The sequence below is a fragment of the Sinocyclocheilus grahami genome, unplaced genomic scaffold (assembly GCF_001515645.1).
Source record: "Sinocyclocheilus grahami isolate Dianchi unplaced genomic scaffold, SAMN03320097.WGS_v1.1 scaffold257.1, whole genome shotgun sequence".
NCBI lineage: Eukaryota > Metazoa > Chordata > Actinopteri > Cypriniformes > Cyprinidae > Sinocyclocheilus > Sinocyclocheilus grahami.
Window position 1 is genome coordinate 512,193 of NW_015505436.1, and position 20,435 is coordinate 532,627.

General features: G+C 37.2%; 2 protein-coding genes across 2 annotated transcripts in view; both read left to right on the forward strand.

Moving 5' to 3' along the window:
• Positions 1-16,455, forward strand: part of LOC107598866 (AT-rich interactive domain-containing protein 3A-like) — a 29,575-nt gene extending 13,120 nt beyond the window's left edge. The window contains exons 4-7 of the mRNA XM_016290310.1: positions 111-183; positions 10,488-10,772; positions 10,853-10,942; positions 14,476-16,455. Of these exons, the coding sequence (XP_016145796.1) occupies positions 111-183; positions 10,488-10,772; positions 10,853-10,942; positions 14,476-14,636 (609 nt within the window). The 3' untranslated portion in view covers positions 14,637-16,455. The remainder of the gene's footprint in view (positions 1-110; positions 184-10,487; positions 10,773-10,852; positions 10,943-14,475) is intronic.
• A 2,335-nt stretch (positions 16,456-18,790) lies between these two features.
• Positions 18,791-20,307, forward strand: LOC107598904 (uncharacterized). Its single transcript, XM_016290343.1, has 2 exons — positions 18,791-19,006; positions 19,268-20,307. Exons 1-2 carry the CDS (start codon positions 18,862-18,864, stop codon positions 20,260-20,262), a joined length of 1,140 nt encoding a protein of 379 aa, XP_016145829.1. The 5' UTR covers positions 18,791-18,861; the 3' UTR covers positions 20,263-20,307.
• The last annotated feature ends 128 nt before the right edge of the window (positions 20,308-20,435 follow it).

Consider the following 20,435-nt stretch of genomic DNA (forward strand, 5'->3'; position numbering starts at 1 on the left):
TTCAGCCTTAAGAACAGTAGCTTTATGTCTAAAAAGAAGCTGACGTAAAGAAGTTTCCGAAAGGATGTTACAATGATTAACTAATTCATTCTTCACAATTTTCCTTAAAGCTTTACGAACTGGACAACGACCCAAAACGGAAGGAGTTCCTCGATGACCTTTTTGCATACATGCAGAAACGAGGTAGGACTGGCTCTATTAATCCTCTTTCAAACATTAATTTCCTCCCAAAGGGACCTACATCTTGTCTTTTATAGGACAAGTGTCTGAAGGAATAATTGAATCCACTTTAGCATTGCTCTTTGGCGATGACCGATTTAATCGCACACCTACACCTAGCGTGGAGACGGCCCCCTTAGTTAAGTGGAATCATATGTCTCCGGTCTCAGATTAGCATACTGTGACAGAAAGATGGGCCTGACGCCGTCATCCGACTAAGACTAAGCTTTCAGCGACACAGCTTGACGGGGCTATTAACCCCATACTGCGGGTTTAAACTCAACCAGATGGAGAGCTGTTTGTGTTGGTCCACCATCAAACTCCCGTGCCACCTACTAGTGTGCGTAAGTGGGGTTGTCAGCTGAGACTTCATAATGGGCGGGGGATGGGAAATAGTGGGATCTTACCAAATGTCCATCACGGAGGTCCTCTCAGCCATGATTAATGATGTTTTTTTGACTGCTGGAGTGTGTGAAAATGACTTCTGTGGGTGACGGTTGGGTGTTTTTCATGTGCTGAAAGTGCTTCAGCGTGCAGGATGAGTAGCTGGTTTTCTGTAGATTGCGAGCAGTTTATACTCAGCAACCAGACGTTTGTTTTGTTGTTTCGGTTGTCTGGTGTTATCAGTGACTAGCTAACTAGCATCTCTTGTTCTACTTCACTTTATTCTAGTGGTCCACCAATATGGATATTTTGATGGCTGATGTCAATTCTAATATCTTAGAGAGCAGGGTGGACAATATAATACCAGTATATACCACACCATTTAATTTTAAGATAAAATGCCAGTAAATAACAGTTGCGGCAATAAAAAAATGGTAAAAAAATTTTTTTTATTAATGAATTAGAGATAATTCATTAAAAAATTTATCAATGTGAATGAATAACGTTATTAGATCTGTGAAAAAAACGTATGTATACATTTAGTCAGCAACATTTTTCTTTGTTTAACATTTTGTCTTATAATTTATTAAACTGAACTGTTAAACAAAAAGTAATGAAAATGGAGAGCGGGTACTCCTGTGTCAAAATAAAAGTCAATTTCCAACACTTCACCGCCAAACTGTAAAAATATTATAGACCGATGCTGATAATTAAAAAAATGGTAAATATTGGCAGACCACTAGTTTATTTCAACACCACAAAAAAAACATGCAATGTGGTGCCTTTATTTGCTTTAGACATATTTCTTGGTATTTGATGTCCAAAATAATTTGTTGGTGGCTTTTTTGTTGTATGTTTAAAGTAATATTCCAGGTTCAATACAAGTTAAGCACTTTAATTCCCTTTTCTTTAATTATAAAAAGCAAAAATTTGGGTTGCAGTGAAGCACTTATATTAGATATAATGGGGCCAATTTGTCAATGTTAAAATACTCACTATTCAGATAGTATAGCCACAAGACACAAACATTGTTAATATGGTTTTAGACGTAACAAAGTAATGCCTAAAATTCTAAAATGGCGAGAACAACATTACTGTTTACATAATACACATTTTAACAGAATTATTAATATGTGATTATTTATAGTCATTAATTATACAATTATAAGCTTCACACGTCTGCTTTTAAGTCCTCCAACGTTGGCCCCCATGCACTTCCATTGTAAGTGCTTCACTGTAATCTTTTTTTAGTAGGAAAATGAGATCAAATTGATTTTTGTGGTAATCAACTGTTATCAACAGAGGTTCACTTGCATTAAACCCGGAATATCCAATTCATGCCTCACCCACAGTATATATATAATTTTTTTTTTTTACGCTTTGATCTTTCTAACTTTACACACACCTTTAAAAGTTGGCCTCTGCCCTGTGTATTGTCCACATCAGATCCCTTGAAACTTGATAAGATGGGAGGAGGACAGGAGCAGTGACTGCAGGGGAGTTTTGTGAGGGGATGTTCCGTGTGTGTGCGTGTTGATTGGGGGCTGCGAGGGGGGCGTCTTGCTCGGGGCCTGGGGGGATCAGATAGAGGGTGGCTGAGGTGGATTAACGGGACCCCTGTCCCTTTTCTGAAGAATGAGACCCTAAAACTCAGGGCCTCACCTTTGATATTAGAAGAATGACAGATAGTAGAAAAGCAAAGACAATGGAGTGACTGCTGAATAACAGCGGGATGGGGAGGGGATTGCATGGATGAGAGGAAATGATGACAAGATGAGCAGAGAAAGAGAGGGGCGTAATAAGTTATGGGAATGCAGAAAACCGGCTAGTAAAGTTCTGTGCCAACACAAGTTTAAAAATGGAAGATATATAAGCCAGAGTTGATTAAAAAAAACTGTTCTCATGACAAGTCAGTTATTTAGCCTAACAAAATTTAATTTGCATGTGTATTCACTATTTTCAAATATGACTAATCAGATCTAAAAGTCGGAACATTTTTTTTAATCAGTAAAGACTATCTTCTTGTCATTAGGGATGTGCAATATATTGGTACTTTATCAGTTATTGGATAATATCATGATTATTATACTGAGCTAAAACTGAAACTAAATGTAAAACCATAAAAAAAATGTGTTACTTGAAATAAAATAAACTTTAACTTAAATAGTTTTTTAAAAATATTATATTTATATAAAAAATTATTTCAGCTAGTTGCCAGGGTGACATTACAACTTGTATTAAAATAACTAAAATTGAAATAAACATTACTGAAAACTATATAGATATATGTTAAAAGACAAAAACATACAAAAAGAAAAATTTATTCAAAATATTAATAAAAGCTATAATAGTTGATATCATATTAATTGGATAATATCAGCTGATTCAGAAAGTTTTATTATATTTTTGATTAATCATATTGGTCCATATTTGATATATTGTATATATCTTGCAATAATGCACAAATCCCAAAATTAATATTATTTTATTAATACTGTACATTTATAACGTAGCATTTATTTCCATTTATAGTTTTTTGTTCATAACATGACAATGATCAGTTTATCGGTATTGATTTTTAATCTCAAGGTTTTATTTTTTTTTTAAAATGTAATGTTAAATCATTTAATTATTTGTTGTCTGTTTGTTTTTTTAAATGACAGGGTTTTTTTTTTTATAATGACATTTATGGATGCAAAACAGTACCTGTTAAGCCTTGTACACACCTGGACGATGATCACGCACGCTTATCGCCGACATTTTTCGACGCATCTTTTGTGTTCATACCCAAGCGATTTTCGCAGGCGATGAGCCGAGTGAACGTGCAAATTCACTCCCTGATATTAGATGGCGCTTAATGAAAAACAGAAATACCCCGGTACACATCGAATCCTATTTGATCTGCAATTCCTCTCCATAACAACTCCCTCTTATCGAGATGTTTGTAGTCGCTGTCGCGTTTGTCATAAAGCTCTTTGTGTTCAGACACCAATGAGACCAGCAGCTCTACATTCATCTTGCCTCGATGCATCTTCTTGGTCTACTTACTTCCTCTTCGTCGTTAGGTATCAATTAGGGATGGGCGTATCGATCCAAAGTATCGATATATCGATACTGACGTGAGTATCGAAAGTATCGTTACTCAAACAAAAAATATCGATACTAATGTGTGTTTTAAACACACAAAAACCAGTGACTTTGTTTATTAAAAATAATAATAATAAAATGCGTACAATATGCATTGAATTGGACGAATAACCTTTGTTAGCGAGTAATTGTGTAGGATAGAACTATTTTCCTGCTCATCTGGACACGCAAATGTTGCAAGACAGAACTAATCAATCATAGAGGGCGTTCATTCACTTCTGACAGTACATTCAAACAGGGCTGCTTTTCCCAAAAGTATCATAAGAAATCATTAAAGCTTTTGGGAACGGTAGCCCTGAACAATGCTTATCAGAGGACAGAAGGACATATTTCTTTCACAATAAACAAACTGAAATTGTAGCCTACATAGTTTGTGCAATTACAGTTATTTAAATTGAACGTTGGAAGATAGTATTGATCATGTTCTATTCTGTAATGTTAATAGAAATCATACACTGTCAGAATAAAAAGGTTGCATTTTATGCATGCAACAGCCTGTCACTGGCAGTCCCTAATGAAAATGAACCATGGTTTTACTAAAGTGACTGTAGTTCAACTGTAGTATTTATAGATTTGAATCCTGTGTAAACAAAAAACATATTTGAACCATGTGTAAACAAAAATATAACCTAATAAGTTAAGATTAAGGCGTATTGAATGTTAAAATGCGTTTTAAACATAAAGTTAAGTGCTTATCATTACCCATTTTACTCTTAGTAATTTAATACATTTCATAATTTAAAAGTTTAGTTCAGAAGTATCGAATCGGTATCGATATCGACGATACTGCCTTGAAAAATATCGGTATCGTATCGAAAACAAAATAAGTGGTATCGCCCATCCCTAGTATCAATGTGTGCTCGGCAAGACCGTTTTGTGCTTGAGTGCCACCAAGTCGTGTTTTACTGTAACTTCAGCAGCTCCAGGCACGTAAACAAAAGCGGCAATCTAATTGGTCGGCCAGTTTTTAACGCGCCGCGTCAAACCCAAAAAACGAGCCAGGAAAACGCCTCGCGTTTTGCGCGTCAGTGTGCACACTCACATTGGTGCCCTTTGTTTAGTCACGAGGCGTTAAATGTCGGCGATTATCGCGTGCGATATTCGTCCCGGTGTGAACAAGCCTTTACTGTACCAAATATATAAAAAAAGCCATGAGTTTTCAAAAGAAGCATATAATGATTTCATAAACGCATCTGTCAAACACGCTTCCAAAGTCATCGCATGACCCTTTGTTGAATTATTTAACGGGCTCATTTTGTTGCTGTTTTGATGTTTGTAGCTTCTCAGTGGTAACAAAGAACAGTTTTGAATTATGACTAAGAGCATGTGTCGTCCAGTTGAATTTATCGTTGACAGCGAACAGCTGCGATAGAAGTGCTGCTGGGTTTCCTATAGTCAGCAGGGACGAGGTTATATGTGAGCACGGCCTCTATTGTGTGACTTCATAATAAGTGTGGCATGTCCTGTTTGGAGCATTTGTCTTGTCACTCCTGAGGCTTGTTACTCTCCTCAAGCATGTTTATGACATCCTGGGTTTGATGTGGGCTGCTCTTTTCCCACCCGAGCGCCTCCGTCCTTTTATGACCACCGACTACAGATTTATCTAGGAGAGTCAGGAAGATCCCCAAAAAACTCTTTCCTGATCCCTTTCTTTTTGCGTCAATGTTCACTGTCCCCCAGAGGAACACAGTCTTGCACTGAACCCTTGATCCATTTGTTTTTATGGCTCAACAGTATAGAGACATGGCCATGTAAACCAGTAAACCAGTAAACAAGTCTTAATCAAATGCACTAAATCAAGCATGATGGCAAATTCCTTGTGCAGCGTTAAATCCAGCTGAATTACGACCCAGTGGCTTGTTGGATAGGCAAGCTATATATAATATAATAAATATTGTTTATTTATATTCACAAAAAGTTTTCACAAAAAGTTTTCTCTGTGAGCCAATATGAAATTAGTTCACTTTGAGTCAGGGCTGCATATAGGCTACAGTGTTTTTAGAGTTGCGGAGTGGTAGATGGTTGTCGGAGGAAACATGAATATTTTATACAAGAATAGAAAGTGCTTATTGCCAAAGAAAATTAAAAATGACTCTCGGACTCCCTGTTTGATTTGGCTGTTGGGAGAGTGGAATTTCCTTCACCAGCTTGGCGTCTCGGGGTGCCTTATTGGTTCGTCGCAGAACGCTTGCTTCTTAATGTGGGCAGCTGTTTCCTCCTACATTTAGGGCAGTGGTCAGATTCACTGGCCTCTTTTTCTTTTCTTTTTTTTCTTGTGAACAAATGGGGGAGGGGATGAAATTAGATGGTGTGATAAAAAGTTAATTAGTTAGAAATTGCTTCCACTTCCTGTCAGCAGACAGATTTGCTTCATCTATTAAATCAGAATCTACATGCAAAACAATGACAGCATTGTATTAGTTTATAGTAGTTAAACAACTAGTAAAGTGACTAAAGCAACAATGCTAGTAATGTTTCCGTCATCTTCTGGAATCGAGTGTGAAACTGTCCTGCTTTTGTTTCCATATGTTTTTGTTTTTATGAACATTTTAGTTGATGATAAGTTGAATTTGCTTCTGAATACACTCTTCATAGATATTTTCAGCATTTATACATTTGCATACCCTGCAACCTCATACTTTTATTTCCTTAACCCCATCTGACGTGTCTCGTTGCCCATTTCTTGAGACGTATGAAGGGAGACAACATGATATCAATTAGGAGTGCAATGCTTCAGCATTAAGCCATAGCACAGCTCACATCGATCAATAATGAAGCCTCTTTAGCAGGAAAAGTCTTCCAATGACTTTTCCATTCTTGAGTTTGAGCTAAATTGGTTTTGCAGTTATGGAGCCTGTCACAAGGTCACTCTCTAGATGCTGCTGCTCCGTGCAATTTCCTGTGGACCTGTACCTGAATCTCCAGCTCGGTGACCTAGCGCTAACCTTTCGCTCGAATCTGAGCAGCGATTGTTTGATGAATGAGTAATGTCATTCCCAGCATTAAATAACTGCCTTTCAAAGGCAGCTCTTGCTCCGGACTCTCCGGGGGGTGCTGGGCCTTGTCTTGGAGGCCTAGGCTTCTAAATTACACTGGGTAAATGAACGCTTTATGGCTGTTTGAGAACAGAACATTCTGATCCTGATCATTCAAGAGGAAGCACAAACAACCACGAAACAGACATTTGTTGTTTGTTTGGAACTAGCGACTATGTTTCATATTTGTGACCATCGAAACCACTGAACAAGTGTTTTCTGAACTTAAAATGGTATATATTAGAATAATATTAGGGCTGCCCCCTAATAGTCGACTAACCGTTAGTCGACCAGAAGAGGCTTGGTCGACCAAAATTTTATTAGTCGCTTAGTCGCAGAACAAAAAAAATCCACAGGCGAAGTCACGAAGTCCGTGACAGACAGATCGTTAACGGCTGGTCTATGTGGTAATACAGTACATCGGGCAGGACGTCCAAACGCTCGCCTATCATTCATCTACCTCGGATATAGATTATCATCTGAAATATGTAAATATTAGCAACTTTACATGGCCGCTCAATCTAATGTTAACTTAGAAAAATGTGCGCTTTTCAAGTGTCTGTGCGGGGTGTGGAAACTGAAGAGTAGTGCACTCACTTGCTCCTTACATAGGCTACTCCTTAATTTTTGGTCATATAGATAACAGTAAATACATCTTTCGAATCTGTAAAGACTAAGTTTATTTGTGTGCACTCACAATAACAACAAAACATTGTGCTTTTGTGAAATAATGAAAGCAAAGAGGATGCACTTTCTGCCGTCTCGGTCTCTGTGAACTTGAGCGTGAAACTCCATGTATACTTGCTTTACAGACACAGAAAAATATATCTATAGAGAGCAAAATTGCATATAGGAAATGGAGCAAGTTTCCTGGTGTGATAAGGGGAAACTGAGAGTGTAAAAGCCATTAAGAGACTGCATTTTTCTTGTGAGGGTCAACTGACAGCGACAAACCTCAGGGGCTGAAGTAAATGTAACGCTTCTCCGGATGTGTAATACAGGGAACTGTGTTCATGTCAAAACATTTCAGTTGACTGATGAAAAGTCCCCAAAAACGTACCAAATTGCTAATCTCCAAGTTAACTTTGCTTTTCTGCACCAATAGTGAAATTTTTGTATACTGACCCATTTTTGGCATACTAGCAAGTTGCATTTTAGCAAACTAGCATTCAGGTCTGGCTCAGTAGACCTCAACAATCATGTTCCAGAAGTAAAAATCAGATTAATTTCCCCCCGTCCGTAGGGAATTTTTTTTAAAGGGGTCCTATCGAGTGCTGCCAATCACAACACACACTGGCCCAGCTAACCAATCACAACACATTTCGTATTTCAGAAGGCGGGCCTTCATTTGATACAGGAACTATTCGAGCCGTTCATGCCAGACTGAGGAGAGAGGTGTTGAAATAATGTAAAATATGTGAAAAATAATGTGTTTTTCGAGCAACCTAGTATGAGAGCCTGTTCTAGTACACCTCCAAAACAAAATCAAGACTTTGTAAAAGAGCATAATAGGACCCCTTTAACAATAACTTAACCTTTTAAAGACAGACCTAATAACAGCAAGGTTGTTAAAAGGGTTAGTTCACCCAAAAATGAAAATTCTGTCATTAATTACTCACCCTCATTTTACAGACACAGAAAAATATATCTATAGAGAGCAAAATGTCTATCTTCAAATGGACCAATTCAAATGGAAAACTAATGTTCTCATATGTAATCCGTAACATGCATACAGGCGCATCCACTATTGCGTAGATGATGAGTCGGTATCGCCGACTTAATCTCTTAAACCGAAAACAAAAAAGCACTATTTTATCAATGAATTATTAAAATGTTAATGCAGCCTCCTTCCTGTTTTTCCTGACACATTCATAATCATTACTTCTTGTGTGCTGTGGCAAACTTTATGAGTGTGCTTGAGTGCTTATTAGGCTATGAAGGCAATTAAAGGCTCGGTATTATGATTTAAATGGTTTATTAATAAACGTGAGATTAGTCGACTCACAAATTAAGATATTTTTGATGAAATCTGAGAGCATAGACTGCACAATGCAACTGACACGTTCAAGACCTAAAAAGGCAGTAAGGACATCATTAAAATAGTCCATGTGACATCAGTGGTTCTACCGTAATTTTATGCAGCTACAAGAATATTTTTTGTGCCAGAGAAAATTTTTGGGTGAACTAACCCTTTAATCAATGGTATATGCTTCAGTTGAAGGTAAGATTAGTCGACTAATGCTTAAAATGAACGACTACGAGTCGGCCAGAAAAATCCTTAGTCGGGGACAGCCCTAAATAATATTAATATTTAGCATTTGAATGCGTTTATAGTCCTATATAATTATATATAGGACTATAATAATAATAATAATAATAAATATAATTAAAAATATATATTATTTATATATGCACATATATATATATATATATATGTATGTGTATGTTTCTTTACATTTATGTATTTATATTTATAATTTATTTATATCCTCCTGAGAACCAGAAATAAAAAGCTTTGTGAATTTAGCTATCGAGTGCTGCCAATCACAACACACACTGGCCCAGCTAACCAATCACAACACATTTCGTATTTCAGAAGGCGGGCCTTCATTTGATACAGGAACTATTCGAGCCGTTCATGCCAGACTGAGGAGAGAGGTGTTGAAATAATGTAAAATATGTGAAAAATAATGTGTTTTTCGAGCAACCTAGTATGAGAGCCTGTTCTAGTACACCTCCAAAACAAAATCAAGACTTTGTAAAAGAGCATAATAGGACCCCTTTAACAATAACTTAACCTTTTAAAGACAGACCTAATAACAGCAAGGTTGTTAAAAGGGTTAGTTCACCCAAAAATGAAAATTCTGTCATTAATTACTCACCCTCATGTCGTTCCAAACCCATAAGACCTTCGTTCACACAAATTAAGATATTTTTGATGAAATCTGAGAGCATAGACTGCACAATGCAACTGACACGTTCAAGACCTAAAAAGGCAGTAAGGACATCATTAAAATAGTCCATGTGACATCAGTGGTTCTACCGTAATTTTATGCAGCTACAAGAATATTTTTTGTGCCAGAGAAAATTTTTGGGTGAACTAACCCTTTAATCAATGGTATATGCTTCAGTTGAAGGTATCAGTCTTTATTATTTGAGCTACATCAGCCATGCTTCTGAAGCGAAATCTCCACCAATCAAAGAATCAAAACAAGAAATCTTTATATTTCTACATCATTTTTAATTTGATTGTCATAATGAGATTGTAGTTTTTTCCCTCACTAAAGCCATCAAGTACACAGTCTTGTGCCTTTTGTCTTTTTTGTCCAATTTTCAAATGTTTTGCTTCAAATCAGAGTTTGTAATGTTGATATTTACCCTGTAGCTGGTTGGGTTGATTCAAGGCTCATAACTCTTTAATGAAGACTTTTTAAATTCCTATGAGAAAAATACTTCTAAAAAAAATACTAGTACCACTATAAAAGTATTTCTGGCATGAAAACGCCTACTTTCCATGAGGTGATAAATCACATGCCTACGCTTTTTTTTTCTCTCCATTAAATAACCTGTTTAAATACGAAAGTGCAATATGTTTCAAGTTCGTATGAATCAACAGAATACAATGTGAGGGATTGTATTGTCATGTGATATAGTAACAGATATAGAGTACTAAATTTCAAGCGTTTTGTTTCCTCTCCTCAGTCCCAGAGGATGGTCCAGCCTCCATGTTGCCAGGTCGACTCCCCTTAGCACTGGCTCTCGGGCATCAGCAGCAGCTGGCACGCGCCGCCACCCTGGAGCAGCTGAGGGAGAGGCTGGAGGCCGGCGTGGGAGCCGCCGTGCTGGAGGGGCCCGAGAGGAAGATGGCTCGTCTGGCAGAGGAGCAGCAGAGGCTACTGCAGCAGGCTTTCCAACAAAACCTGCTGGCCATGGCATCACAGGTGAACCCCGCCAACTTGCGGATGGCCAACAACACCAACACCCGCGGTGAGTACCGTGACGTTTTTATCCAAAACATGACTTAGAAAGTGAGACGTGTGTCAGTGACATTTGGATTTTGTTTTCAGAGGAAAAACGGGACCTGTCTCTCAGCATTTCTTCTAATGGATCTGCTAGCATTACTGTGTCTGTGGAGGTCAACGGGATTATTTACTCAGGTGTGTATTATTGTATTTGTGCACGTGTGGGGATTGTCCAATATTGTCTAACGTACTTAACCTCAGGTTACTCCAAGACCCCCTTTCCATTTCTTTGAAACCATTCTATTCTTAAAAGAAAAACTGCCTCTGCATCTGCTCCTAAAACCTGTCAGGCTTATAAAAAAATCCTTTTTATTCCTAGAAAAAAATTAATACTAATGTTGTTTAAATTGTATGCAAGCATACTCCGTTTACAAATTAAATATTTAAACACTGGTCAACTTAATTAATTTTAATTTATTTATATTAGGTCTGTCAATTTAACACGTTAATTAATTAGTTATGAAAAAATAACGCAATTAAAATATTTTAATGCCGTTAACACACTGGCCCCGCCCCCAGATCTGTACATCATCTTGCATTTCATACAGTTGGCTGTTGACACACATGATGCAGGGCAACAACTCCATAAATGCAGTTATGTCCTAAAATTCAACATATGGGCAAAAAAATGCCCCTGTATGAGTTTTTATATCTCATTTATATCATATGATAAGTGATACCATGAGCAGCTAAAGCAATATCACATGAGTTCTGTTTTGTCACGAATATCACGAGTTTAAATGTGATTTTATACAACAGTTCAGTAAATTAGTTAATATTGTTTTTTTTTTTAAAACACAATTTTGTCGGTTTTGCAAAATTTTGCTGAGAAAATATTACCTTTAAAGCCTCCGCAGAACTGTTACGTCTGTGAGCAACACAATGGTGTTTAGTTTCGGAATGAATCCAAATTTCGAACGAATTTTCACTCAAATATAATGTCCACTACAGAGGCAAAAACTCCATAGCTGGGTCTCAGGAGGATATAGTAGATTTGTAGATAATTGTATGTGCGTGTGCTGTCAAACGATTAATCGAGATTAATTGCATCCAAAGTAAAAGTTTTTGATTACATAATATATGTATGTGTATGGCGTAGGCCTATATTTATTCTGTATATATAAATACATAAAATATATATTTTGAAAATATTTACATGTATTTACATATCTAAATTTATATTTATATAATTTATATATATATATCATATGGGCAAAAAAATGCCCCTGTATGAGTTTTTATATCTCATTTATATCATATGATAAGTGATACCATGAGCAGCTAAAGCAATATCACATGAGTTCTGTTTTGTCACGAATATCACGAGTTTAAATGTGATTTTATACAACAGTTCAGTAAATTAGTTAATATTGTTTTTTGAGATTATCACTTGCTTGAGAGAATATAAACCACATTTAATTTCCTTAATTTCCCTAAATAATTTGTTTAGGCAAAAGGAAAACATTGCAGGTCATCTTAAGCATTTGGTGTATTTGCACACCCTAGTGGTGAGACAGAGAGCCACATTCTTATAGCTACATTTCGTTCATTTATTGATGGCTCAATTGGACTGAAAAACTTTTATGTAAATGCCTAAAATTGATCGGAATGAGCTTGAACTGAATGCAATTTCAATGAGAGGGGTGTAGACCTGAAACGATCTGATCAGTAGGAAAAATTAGCATGTAAACGCCTGAATCTGGCTACGTTTACATTTATTGTTTTAGCAGCTCAGTTGTATTCAAAAAAATGTTGCTAATGTTTACGTTTGCAAAATTTTGCTGAGAAAATATTACCTTTAAAGCCTCCGCAGAACTGTTACGTCTGTGAGCAACACAATGGTGTTTAGTTTCGGAATGAATCCAAATTTCGAACGAATTCAATGATTAGCCTAATCATAAACTGAGCCTTTACTTCATTCCTGAATGAATCAGCAGTTTGAACAATGAATGACGTACTGTATAAACACATTTACCGCCACCTGCTGGCAGTTTTAGTTTCTTATTTAGAACATTTAGTTTTGTTTTTTTTTTAAGATTTATTTTTGGAGTTTTATGCCTTTTATTTAGATAGGACAGTAGGTCGACAGGAAGCGAAGTGGGTGAGAGAGGGGGGTGGGATCGGGAAAGGTCCACAAGCTGGGACTCGAACTCGGGACGCCCGAAGCATAGATATGTGATTTTTTTTTTAAGCCACAGAATTGGTGTTACTCGTTGATATTTATTTTGTGCACAGGTGTCCATCTATGTGCATATGAATCCATGTTTATGAGAAGGGAGTGGCTAAATTAGGGCATAATCCTGACCTTAAATCACCAGGACTATTTAAACCCCCCTCTTCTCACATTAATTGGTTTTATTCCAGAATAGGCCCAGCGTGGTATGTCGGGGGAGGATTTGAGCATGGCATTATGGGGGCTCAAAGCCCCTCCCCTCCTGTTTCGTGCACACTTTTGTAACTGCGCTAACAGAGTGTGTGTGTGTGTGCAGTTTTAGACTAGAACATTTCATTTAAAAAGAAAATGAAAAAGACTGTTGGTAACTAAGCTGTTTTGGACTTTCGTTGTATGAACAAAAAAATACTGAGATGTTTCTCAAATGATCTCCTTTTATGTTCCATAGTTTATGTTAGGCCATTGTAGCCTAAACATTTGTGTAATACATTTTATGTTGAATCAAATAAAATATTGATTTCTAAAGCTACTATTTGTTATGTCTACTTGATACTTTCTCATTTAACACAATAATGGCTTTAAAGTGGGTAATTTCATAGCCAAATTTAATTTGCGATTAATTCGATTAATTAATCAACACATCATGTAATTAATTAGATTATAACTTTCAGTCGACTGACAGCCCTAATTTATATAATTAATTTGTTCATATTTTTTTTTAATATTTGCCCTGTGTTCATTTTGATGATCCAGAGTATTTGAGAACAGCCCAGAACACACATCCAAAAAGCCTGTAATTATTCTAGATCATAAAAGTATTACATTGTAATACTAATAAATACAAATACTAATAAAACTGTTTTATGTAGTTCATTATACACTATAAATTTGAAGCAGTACAGTAACATTTTAAATCAATATCAAATCAATTTTAAATAAAACATTTTTTTTATAGCCTTTCATTTCATTTTAGTTTTCTAATCTAGCTATTTAACTGTGACACTATGAATATTGTTTGCTCTATGATAGATTGCAATGAGAGTCTTTTTTCCCCCAAAAGTTTGGGTCAGTGAGGTTTTTTTTTGTTTTTGAAAAAAATATTGGGCTTCAATTGTCAAAAAACTGTAATATTGTGGGATATTACTCTTAAAATACTGTTTTCCATGTTAATATATTTTTTAAATGTAATTTATTCTTGTGATGACAAACTACATTTTCAGCATCATTACTCCAGTCTTCAGTGTCACATGATCCTTCAGAAATCATTCTAATATGCTGATTTGCTGCTGAAAACATGTGGCATTGATGTAGAAAACATGAATAAAAAGTTGCACTGCTTAATATTTTTGTGGAAACCATGATAAAAAGGCTTTCAGGATTCTTTTGACTTTCTAAAAAAATACAACATTATTTATGGTCTTTTATTCAGCAAGTTTTACTGTAATATTTCAGTGTGAAGGAAATTTATGAATGCATTTTTTAATGCCGTTTACAGGATCCTTATATGCTCAGAGGTCTGCAGCTGTTCCCACCGCTGTCACAGCCATGTTCCCAGGCCAGACCTCCACCCTCAGTCCCAGAATCCCCTCTTCCTCCTCCTCTTCCTCCTCAAAGGGCCCTGACTCCGTGGAGCTGGCCACAGGAGGGTCACCCTAATGGTCATCAGCTCCCTGAACCAAACAGCCAGTCAGTCCAACCCAAACTACAGTCTTTCCTCGGAGCAGCGGGAGCCGTTCTGCCCTCTAGAGGCGACAGAGCAAATCCCAGTCTGCCTCCCGCACAAACCACAGCTGTGTTTTCCTTCCAGTGAAGGGAGGACCACACACATACACTTTTACAAACTCATCAGCTATTGAAGCTCATCACGGACCCCACCTGCTCTTTTCTCCAAGATGTTTTCTCAGGACTGAGAAGGTTTTTAGAGATGTTTGATTCAACAGAATACCTCAGCTGTCTTAATCTCAGTGCTGTCGTGAGTGGAAACACTTCGGTGATCGTGTAATCATGCCTTTCCGCACCCACAATCATTCACTCACAGAGATGTGTGAAGCAATCATGGCATGATCAAATCGTCTTCTGCCAAAGTCACATTTGTGAGGTTGTGGTTGTGTTTGACACTTTTTTTTCCCCCCTCTTTTTTTGCTGTCTATTAATTCTCTTATTTAAAGTTTGCTGAATTTACCTCATCTGCAGTGAATTTAAAAGACTCAGGATCGATTATGATATTGCTGTGTTGCTCTTTGTCTAATTTGATGGAGTTTAAAACGCGTTACAATCCCCATCAAGTGTTGCAAAGTTGGTTTGGTAAGAAAAGGGGTCACAGATATTTTTCCTTTTTAAAAAATTATTTACTTGATTTTATTGTTTCCTATTTCCATTGTTTTTTAGCTTCTAGATACAGAAATATTAATATGATATGAAAAGAGTTTTGAGTTTGAAACTGCATTTTACACAGCGGAGAGGTTTTGTTTTTTTTTGTTCTTATTTAGACATATTTACAGGCAACAGTTTGGTTGAAAGATTTTTCTCTACCTCAGACACAAGACAATGTATGGTTGAAAAGAAATGATGTGGACACGCGTGATTTGTGTCGCACGTGTCAATCATTTCAGTGCGTTGGACGATCATGTACAGGCTCGTAAATATAAGAGCCTCGATTAATATACTATTCTTCTGCTCTGCTGCGCATACGAGTTCTTTAAAACAAACCAGGTCACGGAAAAGCAGGATAACATTCAAATCAAAGGAAGATTGGATGTTTTTTTTTATTTTGTATTTTTAATTGTTGAACTTCAGACCTCACGTATCTTTCCATATTGGAAAGCGAGTTTCTCAGGAATTTCTTAATTTTTTTTTCTTCATAAAATTTTTACTTCAGAACCTAGATGCAGTCTCGCTCCTGAAACGAATGACACTAGATATAACTCGGTCAGTGTGGGACTGAAATAGCTACCTCAGTCAGGATTTAGCTCGGATGTAGTTCAACTGCCTGCAGTACGTCACTGATGTACTGCTGTCTTTTAATGCAAAAAGTCTCTCTGGTAATGAATTAGCGAGATACCTCCGTGAAAGGCAGAACAACGTTAATACAAGTGCGAGATGAGATTATTGTTTGAAGAGTTTGATGCAGTATCTCATATCCATGAAGTATTGATTATCGCATGTCAAACTGACTTCCTGTACTTCCAATACACTTCCAGTAGCAATCGAGGCTTGTTGGCTGGTTGTGTTCACATACTCGTGCTGATTTAGCCTCGTCAGCTATTAGCTTTACATTTTGGCCGTTTAGAATCCTGCATTTGCTTGACCCTGGGACCTGCTGGGATACAGACACTTTTAATTTTTTCTGTTTTCATTTCTATATTCTTCAGGTAACGGCATAGCTGAAAACCAAAGACCATGTGTTTCTTATCCTCTTTGATGACCTCACTGTATAGACACATGCAACTTTACACAATGAAATTAAAGTCTGATCTGATGCAAGATTTTTTCGTTTTGTTTTTCTTCATCTGTGTGTGAAATATGACTTTTTTTTTTACTTAACTGTAAAGTTGATTGTATTCCTTCATCATGGTCAAATTTGTTTTATTGTTTATTTAAAGCTGCAGCCCGTAAGTTTTGCCTCTTTGTCGCCATCTCTGTTTGAAAACCTGGAATTGCAGCACTGTGCGGAATTATCTAGCTTGCGTGGGTTGTGAGTCGGCCAGCGCGGATGAATCTAATGTTCTGAAGAGTATGTGTGTGTGTGTGGCAGTCAGTCACCGCACCGGTGTGGATATTTACTGTACTTCGCAATCACAGATTCTAGCCTACATCTTGGAATATGACCCAAATAAGAATTTTCACTGTATATTGCCATCTGAACAAGGGGGCTTGAAATGTGACACCATGGGTGGTTTTGCCAGGGTTATTATTGTAACAAAATGTATATGTATATCAGTTGCCACAGAAACAGTAATCATCTCAGTTCTCACTACTTTAAGTAATAAAATAAATAAAACTTAAATTTAAAAAGACTTTTTAAAAAACTAATATAGTGAAATTTTTTTTATATAAAAATAACTTTCAAAATAAAAAACTATAAAGTCCAAAAAAAAAAAAAAATTATGCAGTTCATGTCTTAAATAAAAGCAAATTATCCTCCCTTTGAACTGGTTTTCTTTCAAATACAAATCTTTGTAATCCCAGGCTATCTGTAATCAGAAGCACATTTATAACTGGAATATAATTTAATTTCATTCACATGTTTCATAAACACAGTCCTTTTTGGATTACAATCCGCCATCAAAATGATACATTTAATTACTCCAGCTGCTATGAGAAAAGGCTATAAACGATCCTCCACCTGCAGGATCCTCACATGCGATAGCCTAGTAGCCGGGACAACTTCTTTATGTTTACAGAAGTGACGTAATGACGCAGTGCCATGCTACCCGTACCACTCAAATTAGAAAACATTATTATAAGCTAACCGTTGTGAATCGGGCTAAAGTAAGGCGATGGTTTTGAACACTGGCTGGTTATGTACTTGCTCAAATATTGATTTTGGATCATTTTTAACCAAAAAAGTTACGGACTGCAGTTTTAAATGTAAAAGTCACTTTTACCCCAATTTTTTGTTATACAGTGTTAATATATATACGCTATACAAGCAAATATAATTTTAAATAAAATAAAAAAATGTAATCAATTAATATATATATATATATATATATATATATATATATATATATATATAGTTTTGGGGGGCTTGAAATGTGACACCATGGGTGGTTTTGCCAGGGTTATTATTGTAACAAAATGTATATGTATATCAGTTGCCACAGAAACAGTAATCATCTCAGTTCTCACTACTTTAAGTAATAAAATAAATAAAACTTAAATTTAAAAAGACTTTTTAAAAAACTAATATAGTGAAATTTTTTTTATATAAAAATAACTTTCAAAATAAAAAACTATAAAGTCCAAAAAAAAAAAAAATTATGCAGTTCATGTCTTAAAACACCAAGAGGCAGTACATCAATCATTTGCTTTCGAAATCAGACAGTTATGTCCACACCTTAATCTAATTGAATCTGATTTTGTAAATCTGCCTTCATAATCCTTAAAGTCTTTGATGAGAGGAAGCGCATGTAATATTGAAATGCATGCATATTTACTTCTGTATCTGCTTAAAACAGCAATTCACATTAACAGTAGAGATTTTGATTACGTGCAGAACTCGCAGTGGATGTGACAGATGCTGTTTTGTGGGGGTGGAGGAATGGGATTGTTCTGTTGATGCCCTTTTAATAGGCACAGTGTGGGACACATGGCATAGTTGTCCTTGACCCATCACCAGTAGAGTGTCTCTTCTCGCCATCTCTGGTGTGTCCCGCCCCTGTCCTGAGCAGGACCACCCTCTAAACTCATCTCAGTCTCTCACCAAGGGAGGCAGTGGAGAGGATTACTACCCTGGACATAATCAAAAGACAGATGTAGTAGAGGAAAGATCACAAGAGGAGAATCAATGGGATTTTGTTTAGACTCGATGACGATTTGGATTTTAATTATATAGAAAAATTCTTCTGACAACTTGATGGATGGTATTACACAGTTGGTCTTGCTGCTTTGCTTTGGGAAACTGGTTGAGGACCATCTTAAAGCATTTTGACGAAAGAAAGACTCAAAGCCAGTTGTGACTTCTAGGTAAGAAAGCACACAAGTGTCCAGTAGAACATTTGAAAGAAACAAGTTGTTCAACCCTAGAGATGCATACAGATGAGAGATCCTGCTTCAACTAGTGGAGTTCAGCTTCACAGTTCTGAAATTACCTCTTTGGAAATACATGTTACTTCAGAAGGTAAAGATTAAGTGAGAGCTGTGGTGTTCCTTGGTCATCATGCCTACTGAGGAGGAGGAGAACTCTGGGCAACCTGTGTGGCAATCCGTCCTGCTGTTTAGTTGTAAGGGAATGATCGAGGGAATCATTGTCCTCTTGTTTCTCTGGCTGCTGATGCAGGTGCTCTTCACAAAACAGCATGAAGGTATGGTATCTAACCTACATGCACACTTAAGACGTGTTTGTCAGGCAAGTAGTAGACAAGTTGTCTATTCAGTGCGAGATTTCAGATATACTGTAAGTACTGCAGTTCACATCTGGATTTGACTGTTCTGTTACTGAACACTGACTTTATGCAGATTAAATTGTTTCCTTTGTTTGCGGATTACGACTTAGCAGTTGTTCTGACATTTGGAATGATGGTTACAGATTAAAATGCTGTTCTAACCCTCCTCTGTCTCTTCAGTCCACTTGCAGATTCTGCTGAGTGTGGGTTTGGTGGTCCTGTGTTTTTCCCTTATCTTGGGCTGCATCATTTGTTGGTTAAAGACCAGACACAAACCACCCGAAGACAAAAACCCTCCTCCTGATTCTGTGGATCATGTGACTGTGGCTTTGAGTCCTGCCCCTTTATCTGGAACCACATTTACCAAATTGCAGTGTGAGGAGCTGGAAGGATCCATTCAAGACTATCCATCTGCTTTCGAGAGCTCTACACCATCAGATGAAGAGTTGACTGCTGTCTCTGAGGTTAACAAGTCATGCTTCCAAATGAGACGACTCAGTTCACCATCAGTCTCCTCTTCTCTATTCAAGCCCATGGCCAGTGGCCGCTCCTCTCTCCCCTCTTTCCCAAGACTTGGTCTTCTCACAAAGACCCGGAAGGTTCTGGAACATCACTGCACTGTGGCTGGAGATAGTTACTCGTTTAGTGAACACAGAAGGCTCACTATTCCCAACCCACGATCACCCTGTGCCCTTTCTCCACTTCAAACCCAAGGTCTTCTACAGGACGAACCTTTAATTCCTAACTATGGTTCAAATTCTTGCAGTGAGACCTCAGATCCCTTCTTGCACTTTACCCTGACCTTCTCTTCAACACAGAACACACTCACTGTATCAATAGTGGGTATAACCGGTGCAGTCCATTGTCTAGAAGAAGTGACTGTCCAGGCCAAGCTGCCCCCACTTTGCCCTGGACCTCTGGATATAACTGCCCAGGATTACAACCTAAGCTCTGGACTCTATAAAAAGAACTTGGTGATCAATGTTGGATCTCTAGAGGGGCTTAAGGGCTGCATGCTCAGACTGGCTATCTTCATGCAGGACAATCAAAAGACATCCCTATTTGAGGAGCTGGAAGTTTGCTGTGGTAGTCTGGACTGGACACCAGACAGGCCTGTAAGCTGCATTAGAGAACTAAGGCAAGTCGTGGACAAGTCCAAGAAGGACACTTCATAGCTCTTGCTACGAGACTATACTGTCTTAAACACGAACCCAAACATTTCAAAGACCTACACCTCGTGTTCTCTTTCAAAGGACAAAAGTGGTTAATTTTTTTATTCAACATGCTCAACTTTGATTGGATATGGACATTGATGTCCCTCTCAGAATATGACCTCCCAAGAATCAGA